Below are 18,685 nucleotides of genomic sequence, written 5' to 3' on the forward strand. Positions count from 1 at the left end.
TTTTACGGTTTTAATACCATACAAGTCGTAAATGGATTGAAACCGTATAGTTTTGTATACATAGTTTTTTAATCGTTCTAATTGCAAACGGTTTCAAATTGTTAAGGTTAAAAACGTTCTTTACCGAAAACGTTATGGTGGACCGACTGCTGCCAGTTATTATACCATAATTTTTAAATTAAAATTTTAACTGTGTGCATGCGGAAAATAAATTTATTTTAAATTTATTTTTAGAATTTTAAATCAAAATAATTTAAGATTAAGAACGCTGTGATGTTCTTTTCTTATTTGAATTCACCCAAGAAGAAAACTAGATGTTGAAACCTCAAATAAATAACTGACATAATTGTTTTTGGATAAATGTTCTTAATAATATTAAAAAAAATTCAATTTTTTTTTTTGCAAATCTTCACTTTTTTCCACACGTCATTTTTTAAAAGTCTTTTTAGCTTTATTTTCATTTAATTTCAATGATTGAAAACCGAATAAACTAGTCTCTTCATAATACTCGTAACTTGACAAATGAAAGAAATTTAGTAGTATTTAATAGAACAAACAAACTACAAAACTACAACTACAGAACTACAAAAAACAACAACCTATTTTTACGCTGACCGCCTAAGATCCCTTTCTCCTTCGGCAGAATAATTGCTTCATTCACACAACGAGACTTGTGCAGCCATGGTTTGACAAAAAGGGTGTTTAAAAATTGAACTGGCTTTCCCGGAGCCCCGACCTAAATCCAATAGAACACTTTTGGAATAAATTCGAGTTCAGATCTTACCCAGCCAAATCGACCATCTTTACTGCCACCAAACACTTCAGTTGATTCGGTTGATTCAGTTGACGGACGTTGAATGTCAATTTCAATGGTCATCTATCTAAAGCTGGTGGAAAAACATCCGGGCCGTGTGCTGGCTGTCACTCTTGCTAAAGGAAGCCAAAATAATATTTATTATATTCTACAGGACACATCGAGTTTTTTTCTACCGCGTCAGGTAGTGTATAGCAGGGAATGTGTTTGGAATATTTTTAATTCCTCATAAACACAAAAACTTCCGTATTTTTTTCAGAAATATAATTAAAAGTCGTTCTCTGAAAAGATATTAAACCTTTTTCCTGTTTTTTTTTTGCGCAAAGGTTGAAAATAGCTATTGTTTTAGCTTTATCGAAAAGTAGCATGTAAAAGTTCAAATCTTGCAGGAAAACCAGACAAAGATTTTTTTTAAAAAAAAAACTAAAAACATTTTTAAGAATTTTTAAACTTTTCATATTTTTTTGAACGTAAATAGTTCTAGAAAATTTTCTAGTGGAAAAAAATCATTAGTTTCTAATATTTGGTGGGAAAAAAGCAGCATATTACCAGTGTTAGTCAGGTGACTAATATTAAGACAAACTAACAAGTTAATGAAGAAAAGAATACAACGTTAAAAAATGAAAAGAATAAACAAAATGTTAACAACGAGAGATTTGAAAAAATGATTAAGTGCGAAATAAAAAACAAAAAAAGAGGGAAAAACTGAAATTGCAAAGAGTAGCGTTTGGGACCGAAATATGCAAATGAGTGCAGGGTACATCTCCAGACGAAATAGAGAGGGTCAGCAAGGAAACTTAGCAAGGGAATTGACATCAATGAATGAGCATTTAGATAAGCTGATGAGACAGGGCGAGAATTGTTTTTACATTATTGAAATTAATTTTATACTCAATGCGTTGCATTTTTCTCTGTTGTTGTTGTTTCCAATGCCACTTGCCACACTTGCAGGCCTACTTGGTGAAACCGAGCAAATTAGGGCAGAAGGTGCGTTTCTTGTTTTTCAGTGGCACCATATATGGCCAAGAACATATATGGCCATATATGGTTCAGCCACACACACGTCACACCCGTTTATAGGGTGGATCCATTGATACATCCATTCATTCATCCACATTTCGTAATTTTTGACCTGGATCTGAGAACGATCGATCTCCGATCACTACCCCCAGAGGTGCTGATTTGTTATGGGAACATGGAGGACTTTGCGACTCGACAGATTTAAAGTGCATCAGTCACCATTTACTGCACGGGGAGTCTTCGACCGGCGGAGACCGAACCCACGAACTCTTGGACATGGGCTTAGCGCCCTACTGACCTAGGCCTTTCATTTTTCTCTAAGTAATGCGTATTTTTTAATTTTTTTTATTATTCACGTGTTTGTTTTTCTCGATAATGGGTGCTTAGTTATGAACGTTTGAAAGGTGTTGTCGTTTTACTATAATTTTTGAATCTAATATTATATCATTATTGACAAATGTGTATTTCTAGAGATTATTCTTTTCAATAAATCTGTTAAATTTTTTGCAATTATTTTTATGGTTTTGATTAAGGAAAGGAGGAAAAACGAACGAATTAATATTAAACATATCTGCTTAAACAATTTTAACTTGATATACATCGATTTTTTTTTAATTTTCAAATTATTAACTTATGAAAGTCATAATTAAAAACTAATTATAATATTTTATGTTTTTACTTAATATTATTAATTTCAGGGGAGCGACTCAATTTTTCAACAATGTTATGACTGCATTTATCACTTCAGAACATTACGATGCTTCATTGTTAGGTTTTATATGGTACATTAAACAATGCGGAGGTTGCAAGAGGATCTTTTCAACAACAAATGGCGGACAGGTTAGTCGATGTTATCTGTTTTTTTTTATTATTAAAATGTAATTAATTAACCTTACAATTTGTTTATGTTGTATGCACAGAGTATTTCACTGCAAATAAAATATATAAATTTGCAAAGAGATATTGTATTGCTCATACATGTAATGCTTTGATATATATATATATATATATATATATACATATATATATATTTATATATATACAAAATTTCAAAATTCAATCATCTATTAAATCATAAAAATGTGATTATGAGGTAAGATTAACTTATATGAAGATTTATTACCATCACTTAAGACTGTCCAAAAAGGTTTGTTCAATTTCGTAGATAGATGTCCAATCGTAGCGAAAGTGACACAGCCGACCAACAGTACTGTTGAAAGAGTTACAGCCGCTACTACTACAGTATCCCTATAACAAAACAGATAAAAATGTAACAGCTGATTTAATCTACATAAAATGCAAAGAATATTATACATACTACGCATTTAGTGTTAACAAGATCCAAAAAAAAGGCGAACTAAATTTTGAAGAATACCAACTGCTTCGCTTNTATATATATATATATAAACAATACATGAGTTTTATTTCACGCAATTTAAACTAAAAGCTTATGTTGTTTTCAAAACAGTATTGAAATAAAAAGCTACCAAAATGTGCCATTGATTGTACTTCATGTATGCTTTACAAATTATCATGTCTTATAAATTTGCATAAGTATTCCATAAACGTATATGGATTTATGTATTACATATAGTTTGATTTATTTTCTATGAACAGCTAGATTAATTTCAACAAAGAATTGGACTATTTACTAGATAAAGCTAGATTCTGATTTACTACAGATAGCAGTACTCATTTACTACAGTCCTGCTATCAGCAGTAATTTAGAATCTAGAGTTAGGGTGAGTCAAAAAAGGTATTTTGAATGAACGCCTTAGTGTGAAGAAGTTGCATGTTGTTATTAGAATAAAATTGGCTCAAAACTTTCAAAATCAATTAACATTGTACTTAATATTAATAAAAATTTGAAATCATCACAACTTTTTAAAAATGTTTTAAGTTGGCCAAGACTTTTGAAATAAACAGTCTTCAGTTTTTTATGCTTGTTCGCGGTTCGAATATTTTAAATAGTTTAAATTTTGATCGATGACTTAATTTTCACATTTTTTGAGAAATTCAAAGATATAAACGTATGTTCACCAATTTTTCGTAATTTTCAAAGTGTCGCTCACTATGTTAAATCAATTCACTACGTGAATATGAATGCAGCATGTCAAGTTCCACCTACGAATGAAATGTGTCAGCATGAAACTAGAGATGGACAACACTAAACACTGATCAAGCAATACTAAAATCTAGATCAGTTTTACGCCATTTCCAAAAAAAATAGGCTTTAGATACCTAGTAGATGAAAAAGGGAACTTTTACATTTTAGTAAACTAAAGAATTCTACTACATTGAAAATCTTTGTAGTTGTAGATGCAGTGTGAATACCTCCACCCAGAAATTCAGGGGTTTGTTGGATAGAGTGTTTGTGAAACTAGATGTGCAATCATCTTCTCGTGAAGTGAATTTGGTTGTTCTGCTGACCTAGAGCAATGAGCGAAGTAAAATACACAGTGAAAATAACGAAAAACTGGTTAACTTGTGGTTTCTTCTGAAACGGTGCATGAACTTTAAATTAAGTTATTCATACGATTTGAATTATTTAGGATATTCTACTCATTAAACAAACATAAACAACTGAAGTTTGTTTGTTTCAGAAGTTTTAGCAACCTTAACTGTTTTTACTTAAAAAAAGCAGTGATTTTTCTTGCCTTAATAAATTTTAAGTGAACGGAAGATTTTAAGCGATTTTAAAAAAATTTTATGTCGGTTTTATTCTTAATATCATAAGCAACTTTTCCGTAGTAAAGCTTTCCAAATCAATTCATTTTTTTCAACCCTCTCTACTATAGATAGCTGGGTTTATAAAAAAACAACAACAGCACATAGCTGGATTCTGTTTGTAAGATATAGGGATACATTTTCAGAAAATAAAAGGGATAAAAAGAAAAGCAACTTGAAAAAATAGATTTGAATATTTTTATGGTTTCTTTCTTTTTGTCTTCCCTTTTTTGTGCAAAAAACAAGTTAAGAATTAGTTTTTTTTATCAAAATTGTTTTGAATTTTTATAAACTGCAAAAGTATTTTGGATCAAGCTGTTTCCAAGGGGTGATTTAATTTTTCTATAATTCGATGCCTTCTTTATGAAAACAAAAACAGCGATATTTGCATTTTCGTCGCCAACTTTGGACTGTTTTTAAGTAATAATCATAAATCAAAGTAATGATATTCAGTAATAATCTATAAAAAGTAAAGTAAAAAAAAATTCTACTTCTTTTTTTCATATTTCTATGTTAATAATATCTGCAATCAAAAGTTTATTCCGCTTTTAATTTAGGAATATACGTTTTATTTATCAGATTTCTTAAAAAAATATTATCTTGTATACAGTATATATTTGTAAATTCTTTTACTGTAAAAATTTTTTTATTAGGAAAGAAAATTCATTGGTGGCACACAGCAGATAAATAAACAAATCGCTAAAAAATTAGGAGGTAATTCAAAACAATATTCATCACTCACACATTTTGCATTGTATTATGATTGAATTGTAAGAGAAACGTCTATAATCTTGAGAACGATTTTGTTCTTCGGGTATTTTACATTTTGCAAAACCACATTAAATGAAACAAAAATATTTTGTAAATTATAAAACTTGTAAAAAGCCTCCTCGTATAATAATATATATTTCAGTTTTTAATAAAACTTCGAGAAAATAAAAATTTTGTTTAGGTAGTTTGAAATATTTTCCACAATTTGTGTAGAATTTTATGACCTATTTTATTTTGAAAAAGTTTTATTTGACTTCTAATTTTTTTAAGGATTAATTGCTTTTGAAAGAATTTTAAATTTTGGTGCTTAAGGCAATTAATATACCCAGTAAAAAAGGCGAAACAACATGCTTAAATTCATAATTCCGAAAACATTTTTATCACATGATCTAAAATAGCGTTTTCTGAACTTTGTAGAAATTCCGGTAAGAAGTACTAGCACCCTGAGTGCAGCAGCCATAAAATCAATTTTACCTTAAAATCTATTTCTAACATCTATCGCTATTTTCACAGTAATATTTTTTTAATTTAATTACTGTGATTCCCTGTTTTTACAGTAAATACTGCGATGTTCTAGATTTTTTGCTTCGCAAATTTTTACGGTAAAAAGTACTAAGGCTCTGAGTTCTAGTATTTTACCGTATTCTAATCCGGAATTTTTAAGGTGTAGGAAGAGATAGAATACATAAACTATTATATTTCAGAATTAGCTTTCAACATATTGTGTGCTATAGTCAGTTATCTATAATTAAAATCTTTTCGCTTAAATAATTGAACATGTGCAAAAATTGTATTTCGTAGATGCTGTTATAACGGGAAGCCCAGTTGCTGGGATAGATCAAAGTTCAAAAGACACTGTTATTGTGAAGACGATGAATGGGAAAGAATATAAGGTATACAAAATTTACATGACTTGTAAAATAAACAATAAAAAATAATTTTGAAAAAAGTTTCTTTTTTCTAAATTATTAATTTAATTATTAATTAGTTCAATATTTTTTAAATTATTAATTTCAACTGTCAGAATAAAATGTATTTTTGCGAAGTTGAAAATAAAAATAACTACCACAGTAGTTAGTTTATTAGCTTGGGGTATAATGGAGATAAGGGCTTCTCAGTTTCATGACTGGCAGCATGGTTATGACAATAAGCTTAACTAGTTGGTGCTTTTTATTTTTGCTCGTAGACGGTACCCGGAGAAAAAAATTATCGTAAAACAATAGTACTGTAGGGTAGTGGAATTTCTGATAAAAAAGACAGCATAACTATGGTTAATAAAATCAAAATAGACGGTATTTAAGCGATTCATTTGGTGATTTTTCCGTTCATATGGTAACAGTTTACCGGAAATTCCGGTTCTCAAAATTATACCTCTTATTACAACACATTTAGTAAAAAATACAAAATTGAAAAGTTGATTTTACCGTATAAATGGTTGCGATGCTCTAAAGTATCATGATAAAATTACCAAATGTTAACGCATATATCAAATTTTATCAAATATTATTAAACCATATTTAATTGATAATTTTACACTTATCATTACCAATGCGCTTTTTTAAGAATTATTGATAAAGCCAGAAACACTGCAAATTCAAAATATTCTGGAAGTTTTTACCATAATCCCAGCGATATTCGATAATTCGATCCCAGCAATAACTGGCCGATTCGAATTCCACACCCAACTCGCACCGAACACATTGCTGACGTAATATATCTTCAGTTGTTGACGGATCATGGGTTAGAGTCCCTTTGCCATCAGGCTAACCGTGGAAGGATTTCGTGGTTTTCCTCTCCATGAAACGCAAATGCGGGTTACTTGCATCAAAAAGTCATCCACGATGGCAAATGTCTTCCAATACTTGATCTAGGAGTTCCCTTGTCTTCTGGATTGCGTTCAAAATTATAAGATTACGGGGTTGAACATTAGTAGCCGTAAACCTTGAAATTGGGTCGGCTGTTCAACGACGGTTATGAAATAAAAACAAAATACTTTGTTGCTGCCTACTATGGTAATTTTGAAAATAGTTTTTATTGTTGCTTAACTAGCAGCAGCATCTTTTGATTAACTCAGTGACCAATTTGAAAACGTCCAATATATATCTGCTGCTAACGATGGTTATTTTTAAAATAATTTGTCTTGGTCTTTAGCTAGCAGCGCCATCTGCCTATGAACTTAATAGCAAATTTTAAATTTTTTTTTTCTAGATTCTGTGGTTTACTAAACGTAAAGCAACAAATCGTAATATCATCTTCCGTTTTTATTTAACTGATTTTTCATACTGTTGATAATTTCGTTAACAGCCGGTAAATAAAAAGTTGTAAACTATAGAAATAGTTTAAATTTTTTTTTCACATTGAAAATTATACTTTTAGAAATACATAGTTAAAATACAAGTTACTTTTTAGAACTTATAATCCTACGTGTTGATAATTTCGTTTTAATCTTCTTTCGAATTGTTTTTTTTTAAAAACACACGAATTTTAAATTGGGTGTATATATAAAAGTTTATAGCGAGACTCTTTCTTAGAAGAAACGTTAACAATTTAGGTTGTTGAGTTGTATCTTTAAATTGAATTTATCCAAATCATCTTCTTCTGCTGTAACTCTAAGAGAAGATAATACTGCACTTACAATTAAATTATTTTTTTGATACATACTCATGAATAATTTTTGTTTTCTTTTTAAAGCTAAAAGTGTTTATTTTGAAGACGCTTCCTTTGTTTATAGATCGTTTAAATTTAATTTTTAAAGTATGCAATATTTTTTTTTAAAAAAACAAATGCATGTGTTCTTTTTATCAGAAATTATTTCAAACAAAAGTAATTTGTACTGTAAATTGGGAACGCTTTTTTTTCTCTCTCAATAAGGTTTGCGAACATTTTTTTCCATTTTGTAATATATAAGATATGGAAATGAGTTTGTTTGCATTAAAATTCAGCGTGCAATTTTTTTTGTACCTAAGCTAATTAGAATTCCTCTAAAAATAACAAAAGCATTCTTCTTAGAACAAATTAAAAATAGTTATTTTAGATTGATAAATCTCCCAGATAATCTTTTGTAAACAAAGCAAAATGAAAATTTATCATATGGATTTGGTTTTCATTAAAAAGAACGTGAAATTAATAACGCGTATTTTTTATTTTCTCAATCTTTTTTTTTCTGCTGGAGTTTTAAATACAGGTTTATTTTTAAAAATACCGTGCTTTGGAAAAAGATTTAAGAATATTTTTCCTAAAAAAGGCAGTTCAGTTTAGAAGAAGATTAATTTGAAGCGTTATGTAGTAACAGTGAAATTATTAAATGAAGTTAATAAGTAAAAAATATTACCAAAAAAAAATGATCAGAATGAATCTGAATTATAAAATAAAATGTTTTATTTTTTAAAAAAGCATCAAATTGAAATATAAAATACTTTTTTTTATAAAATTAGTAATTAATAAGAAAATATATCACACCGACATGAAAGGAGCTTTTGGCTATGTAAAGTAGTCAACATTTTCAAATTATTTAGGATAGCGTTTTTGGGGATAAACATTATGATTTTTAATAGGGTGTTCCTGTGTATTTTCTAGTAGAAAATGCGAAGGCTTAAGAACATATCTGGAAACAATACTTATACAATATATTATGAAGAAAAGAATACTTTTGAACAGAATGAATCAGAACTATAAAAAAAAAACTTCTATTTTTAAAAAGCATCATATTAAATTAAAAAAAACTTCTTTTTATAGAATTTGTAATTAATAAGAAAGTATATTGCTACGTCATGAAAAGATCATTTGGCAATGTAATGATTAACCACATTTTTAAATTATTCAGGGCAGTGTTTCAGGCAATTATCGCTACGATTTCTGATAGGATGCTGTCGTCTCTTATCTAGTATAAGATTAGGAAGTATATCCGATAACAATACTGAGGAACAGTTCGCAAAAGTATCTTCTGGAAAATTTTTCTTATGAAAAAATGTGACTTAACGCTATATTTCCAGAGATTTTTATATTTTCTCAATATTTTATTCCATCAACATTTGTTAGTTCTTTCATATGCCATTCTTATTATAGAATAAGTTCAATCTAAAATAAGTTAAGTTTGTGGAACATGAGTTGAAATAAAAATATTTCAGTAATAATTTATTTAGCAAGAGTTAACTTTCTCAAAAAGACTTATGTGATTGTCTTAAAATAACTTGTTTTCTAAGTAGTGTACGCAAAGTTAAAAGGGAAACACTCTGAATAATTTTTGATCTAATCATTCATTTCACACTTAATTAATCATAATCTTAGTGGTTTCAGAATACTCAATATATACATTCATTTATCAGTGTCTATAAGCAATTATTCAAACAAGAAAAACAAAATGAAAAACCCACTTAATCTGGGACACTGAAAATACGGGATGTTTTATAATGATATAGATGTTTATATGTTTATATAAACATATATGTTTATGTAAACATATATGTTTATATAAACTTATATGTTTATGTGTCATGTTAACATATATGTTTATATGTTAGCCGGTTATTTTATCATAATTTCAGAAAGAAAATTCTAACGGTCTATTACGAAGTCATAACAAAAATGATTATTACGAAAATCACTGTATCTTTGGAAATGTACTCTCACTCATCTATATAACCGTTTGATCTTATTTTTTATTTCATGCCTTATTTGTCAAATTTCTTGATCTAATAGCGAAAGTAAAAACCGTCATTTGCATAGTTAACTTTTCAATATTATTTCTCTTAAAAAATTCTGTTTGAATTAACTTTAATTATTATTATTTCTAGCAAATTTTTAATATTTTACACTATGATGTTCAGAAAGATTCGGAATTAGTAAAGTATACGTCACATCCTCTCAGAAAATTTATATTTAAGTCACAAAAGTCAAATTTAGAATGTAATTGCTTGAAAAGATTCCGAAAACATCTCTTCATACATAAAAATTATGTATTTTCTATAGTATTTCTTTCCTTTCAGTAAGTTAACGTTGTAAGAAATAATAATTTAAATCATTTTTCCTTGTATTAAAAAGATTCTTTTCGCTTCGTTATATATATATATATATATATATATATATATAAATAAATAATGAAACATGCACATCTAGAAGCATAAAGAAATTCTGCGTAATACTGCGTTTTGATTATGCTATATTTTATTGATGTAGGTTTATTTTATCAAGCGAATCAAAACTTTGATTTCATTTTAAATTAAATGCATCAAACAGAACTATTTGAATTAGAAACTTCTTTTGAATTTTCTATCAATGAAGCTCAAACTAACGTTAAATATGAAATTCTACTCATTGTAGATATATTGAAAAAATATTTACAGTAAAAAGTGCGAAATGCTTTAAAAATCACTGAGTTTATAAAATGAATTTTCTGCTTTACTTTTTATTTAATATTTATTTTAATGCTAGAAAACAAAAGGAAGCAAATACGTTTCTTTGCATCATTACTAAAATTATTTGTAAAAATGCTAATATCTTTTATTTAAAAAAACATTGTAAAGCATACAAATCATAAAGTCTGGAATAATTTAAAAAATCTATCATTTTATGCTATAAATGTTTTTATGAATAATTTAGGAATACAAGACTTCATTAATAGGGATTTAATGATATTCTGGAAAATTTATTTTCCTTTCATTTATAAAAAACTGCACATGCATTTATTCAAATCAGTGGAAAACTATGCAATTTTGCATACTCTCCAATTAGAAGTTTTTTTTAAAAAATGAATATAGGAATTAAAAAGCATGGAATCATGTAATTGTTTCGCTACTTTTAACTGTTTACAATATAAACGTTCTTTATGAAGAGTTTTTAAGGTTTTTTTTAAATACCTAACTGGATATTTCAAATGAAGCAAAATATTTCAACTGAATCTTGTTTTTACTTCATTATGAACAAAACGCTCTTTGACGTCAGAATCAATTTATTTCCATACGGCTTTTTATTCCTAAATAAAAATCATACATAAAAGGATTTAAAATAATTCTTCAATGAATGGTAAAGAATATTCTTCTTAAATCCAAGCTACTTTTCAAAATGCGAAAAATTTAATCTTCTTTTGTAACATTTCGTATTCGCTGAGATTTATTACAATTACTCTTCCCGGCGAAATATGTGATTCTTGCTCTGCCTCCCATACTACGGATGAAAATCCATTTCAATCCAGAACTACCAGCCTTGCTCAACCAATTGATTCAAAGAGCACCGATGGGATCAGTTATGAAAGTCCATCTCTATTATGATAGTACATTCTGGAGACATAAAGGTGTGTCTCGAATAAATCCATTTTACCCTTTCTGAAGTTTATAATAGTCGTCTATTACTGATGTATCACATGGGAAATCAAGCTGTAAAATGTGAAGTAAATTTATGAAATATATACGTCTGTAATCAGAAACGATGCGCCGCCGTATAATAGGCACTGTGAAACCAAGCAAAATTTGGATATTCCTAGTGATCAAAAGGGAAAGTTATTAAGAATTTATGTTAAAATGTTTAAATTCGTATTTCATGCTGATGAAAAAGAAATATCTTTTAAGATATGTCGTGGTTTCGGGAATTTTGATAATTTTAAAGAGATTTGAATAAGACTAAACAATTATTTCGGAATTTAACAATTGTATTTAGTAAATTCAACGTGATTTAAAACATAGTTCGCGAAACATTAAAAAATTCATGAATATTTACACTGTTTGAAATTTCTAGGGAAAATGGTTAAATAACAATTTATTGAATGGTTATTTTGCCATATTTAATCAAAACTGTCAAATAACCATAAATAAAGTGGTAAACAAACTGTTAAGTTTGAGAAAGACTGTTTATTAACTTCTTTCACTTAATACGGTTAAGCAACCAGAATTTCATCGCACCAACTAGAACCACCTAATGAAGCTACTTAGTTGTTTGAAACTGCATACACATCATAGCTGAGCTTGCTTATCTGTCAATCTCATGACCGGCAGAACTGGAGTTCGAGTCCTAGTGTTGACACCACAATATTTCCTCCCTTCTCTTCAACACAAGAAGAATTTCTAGTGTCCTGCTCTCTCTAATGCCCAATACCTTACGAAAAGCCGAGCTCCTATGTTTAGTTAAATAAGTAATTTTTTTCTACGTTTTTGAAAAGTACTAGTTGTAAATGGTTAAAAAACCGTCTAGTTTTGTATTCATGACTTTATAACCATACTTTTTGTTAATGGTTTCAAAACCATAAAGGAAAAAAATGTTCTTTACCGTAAACTTAATGGTTAATCGGATGGACAGACAGCTGCCGGTTATTTTACCGTAAGTTTTGAAAGAAAATTTTAACAGTGTAAGTTATTTGACAGTTATATAGGTTTCAAGCAAAAAATTCAAATTTATTCGCTGAAGCTATTAATTATTCTGAGCAATTAATCGATTTTACAGCGTTTATAGATTTCTTTTTCCACACCAGTTTTCAAATATACTTTAATTTATTTCCAAAAATTCCCAGTTTTTTCATAGAGGTATTTTTTTCATAAGGAATAAAGAAATTCCTTCAGAGCGCCATTTTGCCATAGAACTAAAACATGTAAATTATGAATGCCATCCTTTATTATGATAATACAATCTGGAAACTTTAAGTTGTGCGATGAATGAATCTGCCCGAACCTTTACAAAAGTTGTTATAGTCATTCATTACTGATGTATCACATGGGAAATCAAGCTGCAAAATGTGTAGTAAATTTATAAACTATGTGGGTCGTTAATCAAAAACTATGCTCCGCACAGTGCTCGGAATTCAGAGAAAGCTGGTCAAAAACTCAAAATATCAAATCACTCGTAAGTTCTCTTTAGTTCAGACAAAGTAGGAAGAGTATTTTAAAATAGTTCATCCACACAATATTCTAAATATTATTATTATATTATTATCCATACAATGTGATTTCCCGTATCATCCAAGCAATATTCTAAATATTATTATTATATTATTATCCATACAATGTGATTTCCCGCATCATCCACACAATATTCTGAATATTATTATTATATTATTGCATTATTATTATATTATTATCCATACAATGTGATTTCCCGTATCTGGGAAGCGACTTTTCGTTAAATTTCTATAAAGCGCTACTTCAGAAATAACTATACTTTCATTATTGTTTATTATTTTTCCTCTTTTTAAGAAGCTTAAAAATCATTTTCTATGCTTACCCTCTAAATAATAAGTATTTTAAAATAGTTCAAAATCTTTCTGCAAAATTCATGTTTTAAACATGAAAAAGAGATCCCTTTGGTTCCACATGTTGGTTATAAAAATTCTAATCAATAATCCTTCCAAAGATAGGAAAAACAGAAAATAGCTGCCTGAAGTTGCCTCTATAGATTTTATTAATTAAAATGTAAAGAAAAAAGTGATTTTAGCATTTTATTCTAACTTTTAATCTAACAACTAGTAAAAAAATTAACCAAAATTATTTTTACTATTTTTATAGAAAATAAAAATCTATAAAGTAGATCTAATCAATTTCTATTTTTTTCTAGAATTTCTGAATTTTAATATTTATGCTGTTTTAATTGAATTTTTTATTGATTTTCTCATTACGAATAAATGTATGACTGCAGTCGTTCATTATGGGTACAACTACGAATTTAAATACAGAAATAATCTTAATCAATATTCAAACTTGTACCCATATTTAAAATAGTTATTTTAGGGATGATATTATTTATATAATTCATTATATTTTATTTAAACAATAGTTTATTTAAACAAGAATTTCAAAACATAAAAATTTAAAGCTCTTTGATTATTTTCATGCTACATATTGATAATAAAAAGTATTCTTTATTTAAACCTGCGTTTTAAAACTGGTTATAATAAATTAAATGAATTAAAGCCTTATAAAAAAACAATTCTTATGTTACAATCAAAAATGTAATAACTGTGAGCTCTTTTTTATTGCTGTGGTAATATTATGAAAGATCTAAAATTAGACTGACGGTTTTCAAACACTTACAATTAGAAAATTAGTTTCTTCTTCTTCTTCATGAGTACGACAGCCATTTACAGGTCTTGCCTGCTTTAACCATACGCAATTTCCAACGTTTCTTATCTATATTGACTCCAAATCAAATTTTATTTTTAAAACACCTAGATAATTTTTTACAACTCAATAGCTAGACCAGTGATTCTCAACCTTTTTTTTGTGACGGCACAAAATGGAGGGAGAAAAATAAAAAGCNATAACAGTTATTTATGTTTTTTGCTAGTTATTAATTGTTCGCTTGTTTTCTATAGCTAGTTTTTTTGCTGATTATTAATTCTTGTCAACTAGTGTTTTTGCTGATTATTAATTGTTAGCTTATTTTTTGTTAGTTTTTTTTTATAACTTTTAATTGCATAGCTTACTTTAATGATTAGCCTTTATTTAAGTTTGAAAGTTAATATTTAGCTTTGCTTTCCTTTGATAATTAATAATTTTAATGATCATTAAATTTCCTACTTATTTCAACATTTTTTAAAATTGTCAACGACAATTTAAACACTTCCTTCTTATTTTAAGATTGTCAGAGACAAGACAATCGCTGACAAAGATGTTCCCGCGGTTAAAGAGTGGAAAAATTATAATATACACTTTTCTTTAATTTAAACTTTACTCGTAATTAAAAAAGCATTATAATTTTTATTGTATCATTTCTAATATTTGGCGGCACACAAAAGTGCCGCGGCACAGTGGTTGAGAATCACTGAGCTAGACTATTGAGTTGGAGTTTTTCTTTTGGCCCGAAATTCCATGGAATTTTTAAAAGTGGCGAGTTTAACTACATTATTACCAAGACTTCTCCAAGCGTGGGTTAGCCATCTTAATCTATTGCTGTGTTATTTATGACTGATTAACTCAATGTTAAATCTTGTCCTCCAACGAACTGTTCACGTTAAAAAAAATTTTGCAAATTTGCGACAAAATATAATTATTTTCTCCCAGACTTCCTTGTATTAGTTCAAATTTTTTCAGACAGATTGCGCTGCAATAATAACCTTTTAAATCAGAGAAAATAGTTGAAATTCTCAGTAAAACATCTTAAAATATTTTAAAGAATAAAAATTAAATTGAAATATTTTTGAATTGTCTTCCATCATCAGAGAAAATCACATATAATCGCCCGACGTAATTAACGCTAGTAACGGAAAAAAATGTAGAAGGACCTGCAGCTCCCTCTGGTGACAACGTTCTGGTACTTCAAACTATGGAGAAAAGAAATCTATCTCCTGTCATATGTATTTTCTGAAAAAGTAATTTTTTTAAAATTTTAACCGTTTTTTTTTTAATTATAAATTTCTGAAAACGTCAATCTAATTTAAGACACTTTGTATGTTTCTTTGTGTAAGAAAAGATACATTAGAATTGCGATTATCGAATAATATTTAACTGATAAAATTAAGAAACCGAAAGATGCCTAAATTGAAAAATAAATTTGTGGTTAAAATTCTCTTTTTAGGGTATTGTGGATCATTTTTAGTAGAAGGTGGAAATGATTTTCCAGTTTGCTTCACGTTGGACGATACAAAACCAGACGGTGGTTATCCCGCTATATAGGGTAAATTTATAAATACAAATATGGAAATACTTGCATGAGAATACATAATTATAGTCTCCAGAACAAAAACAGATTCCAACTGATTTCAAATTTTGAGATAAATGCATGAGATAAATGGTGATAAATGCAAATTTTGAGATAAAGGCGTGAGATAAATGATGATAAATGCAAATTTTGAGATAAATGCAAATTTTGAGAGTGAAAATAATTCCATTTCTCTTTGGTGAAATTTCGAAAGGGGAATACTGGAAGTTTTCGTGAAATGGTACAGCAGAACATGAAATATACGAAGTAGTATATTGTTACCCACGTATTGATATCTCAAAATTCGATGTTTGTTGGGATTTACCTTTTTTTCAGGTTGTTTAAATTTTAAGTTGGATTGAGAAAGACGATATTAAAATGAAAATAAATTCGTAAATTGGAAAGGAATTACCATGCTGCACACCGGTAAAACATTTATAGTAAAATAAAACCTAATTTTGATTAATAAAACCCAAATATACGTTATTTAATCCGACCATTCAACCAAGCGGAATATCGGATTTTTTAAGTAAAATGGTACTTCAGAATATGAAATATACCTATGCATTGATATCTCAAAATTTGATGTTGGTTGGGATTTGCCTTTTTTAAGGTTGTTTAAATTTTAAGTTGGATTGAGAATGGCGATATTAAAAGTTAAATAAATTCGTAAACTGTAAATGAATTACCGTACTGCACACCGGTAATAACATTTATGGTGAAAGAAAAGCATAATTTTGGTTAGTCAAACCAAAACATACAGTATTTAATCCAACCATTCGGTAAATTTTCCGTTCACATGGTAACGATTCAGCTGATATTTTTGTTTTCAAAATTATGGTTTTTATTCCCACACATGTAGTAAAAAATGCAAAACAGAAAAGTGAATTTAACCGAATAAATGGTTTTTATGCTATGCTCTAAGATGTTATGGAAAAACTTTCAAATTTCACCACATCTACCAAATTTTATCACATATTATAAAACCAAATTTTATTTTTAGTTTTGTCAAAACCAGTACTAAAGTGTTCAGTTAAAAATTATTGTGCTTTTTGGTGTTCCCATAGAGCCAGAAACACATTGAATTTACAACATTCCGGCAGTTTTGACTATATTTTTTTCTCAGTGTTCGATAATAAAAATTGTTCCAAGAATGGTTTTTGCGTAAAAGTCATTAATTTCGATACCTTTGAAGATCTCACGTTTTTCACAGACCATAGCCTGGCATAATGGCATATAGGTACGGATATAAAGGAAAGAAAAAAAAATAGAACCCTGAATAGCGTTTTAATGTTCGGATTTAAAGAAACTATAAATATCAATCTTTATGAGCCTAATTCGAGGTCTCAAACATGCCAATTAATTAGTGCTAACTCCTAATGATATTGCATAAGCATATGCAAACAATTTATAAACTGAAATACTGAAAATCACTCAAACACGAGTTAAAATCACTCAAGTTTGAGAGAAAACGATCCACTCAGGTTATACTGAAAATCACACAAGCTCGAGTGAAAATAACTCAAGTTTGAGTGAAATTTTTTCCACTCAAATTGAGCTATTTCCATACAACTCTTTCACTTGAGTGATTTTAACTCAAGATGAGAAGGCCGGTTTTATCTAGATGAAAGAGTTAAATAGCACTCAAGTTGAGTTATTTTCACTCGTTCATTTTAAGAGAGTGCATAAGCACATGCAGACACTTACTGGCTTTGAAATAAAAAAAAAATTTGTGATGGATTTAGTAAACTGGAAAATATGTCTCTAATTGCTAAACCGGAAGAGCGGACGAAAATTTATGCCTCGATTTAATCAGGTAATTCCACTTTTTGTACATTTCAAAAACTTTTCTCACACAATGATAAAATCCATTTATATACAAATATATTCCATAGAGAAAAAATAATTTTTATTAATTATTTATTATTTTACTTAATATTGATTAAAAAAAAAGATTGAATTGTCAGGTATACAAAACTTCACTTTATTTTAAATGAGCAAATTCAAAATTTGAGCCAAATTGCTTGAAAAATACATGAGTTTTATAATTTAAAATGAGATGTATTTTTCATGCTTATTTTTTAAGAGCTATTCAACCAATTTCGTCCTAATTTTGTATTTTGTCATTTCAAATTAAATAGTTTAAAATTATGCAAAAATTTGTGCCCCGAACAATTTTTTTTTATCCATTCTCACGTAAAACGATAAAAAATAATTAAAGAATTAATAAAAATTATTTTTTAAATTTAATTAGGTTTTGATAAAAAATATTTCTAATTGTGAGCAAAAATGCTTGATTTGCTGAAAAAAAAATCTTCCCGAGATATGGCGAAATACGTTGAAAGCGAAATTAACCAATATGGGCTCAAACTTTCAACCACTCTTTTAAATTAGCTTTTTACCGGATTGCAAATTCCAAATGTACTAAAAAAGTTCCATGACTTAATCAACAGTTAACACTAATTAATTTGCGAGTTTAAAGTCCCCCTTTTGAACCATTAAGATTGGTTTGAAATTTATTTAGGGTATTTATCATTACTGAAACTCTATTTCTAAGTGAAAGTTTTTTTAAAAGTAGTTTGTGTAACTTTTCCAAGCAAGACGTTAATTATATAAATCATATCAATCTACTTACATACGTTTGTCTTAAAAATATTTATAAGATTGATTTTATCTAATAAAATATATCTTTCAAAAATATTTTTATAAAATAAAACATTATTTTAAATTTTTGAA

At 28.2% G+C, this 18,685-nt stretch overlaps 1 protein-coding gene across 7 annotated transcripts in view; it reads left to right on the forward strand.

Annotated features, from left to right (window-relative positions):
• Window positions 1–18,685, forward strand: part of LOC107456143 (amine oxidase [flavin-containing]) — a 55,419-nt gene that overhangs the window by 23,551 nt on the left and 13,183 nt on the right. The window contains exons 6-9 of one of the 7 annotated variants that reach the window (XM_071186161.1): window positions 2,533–2,674; window positions 5,215–5,275; window positions 6,134–6,225; window positions 15,827–15,925. In XM_071186161.1, the coding sequence (XP_071042262.1) occupies window positions 2,533–2,674; window positions 5,215–5,275; window positions 6,134–6,225; window positions 15,827–15,847 (316 nt within the window). In that variant the 3' untranslated portion in view covers window positions 15,848–15,925. Of the gene's footprint in view, window positions 1–2,532; window positions 2,675–5,214; window positions 5,276–6,133; window positions 6,226–15,826; window positions 15,926–18,685 lie in introns of those variants that run through there. The other 6 variants (XM_071186162.1, XM_043040031.2, XM_043040099.2 and 3 more) reach the window with 6 other exon arrangements.

This window comes from Parasteatoda tepidariorum, chromosome 10, assembly GCF_043381705.1.
Source record: "Parasteatoda tepidariorum isolate YZ-2023 chromosome 10, CAS_Ptep_4.0, whole genome shotgun sequence".
NCBI classification, from domain to species: Eukaryota; Metazoa; Arthropoda; class Arachnida; order Araneae; family Theridiidae; genus Parasteatoda; species Parasteatoda tepidariorum.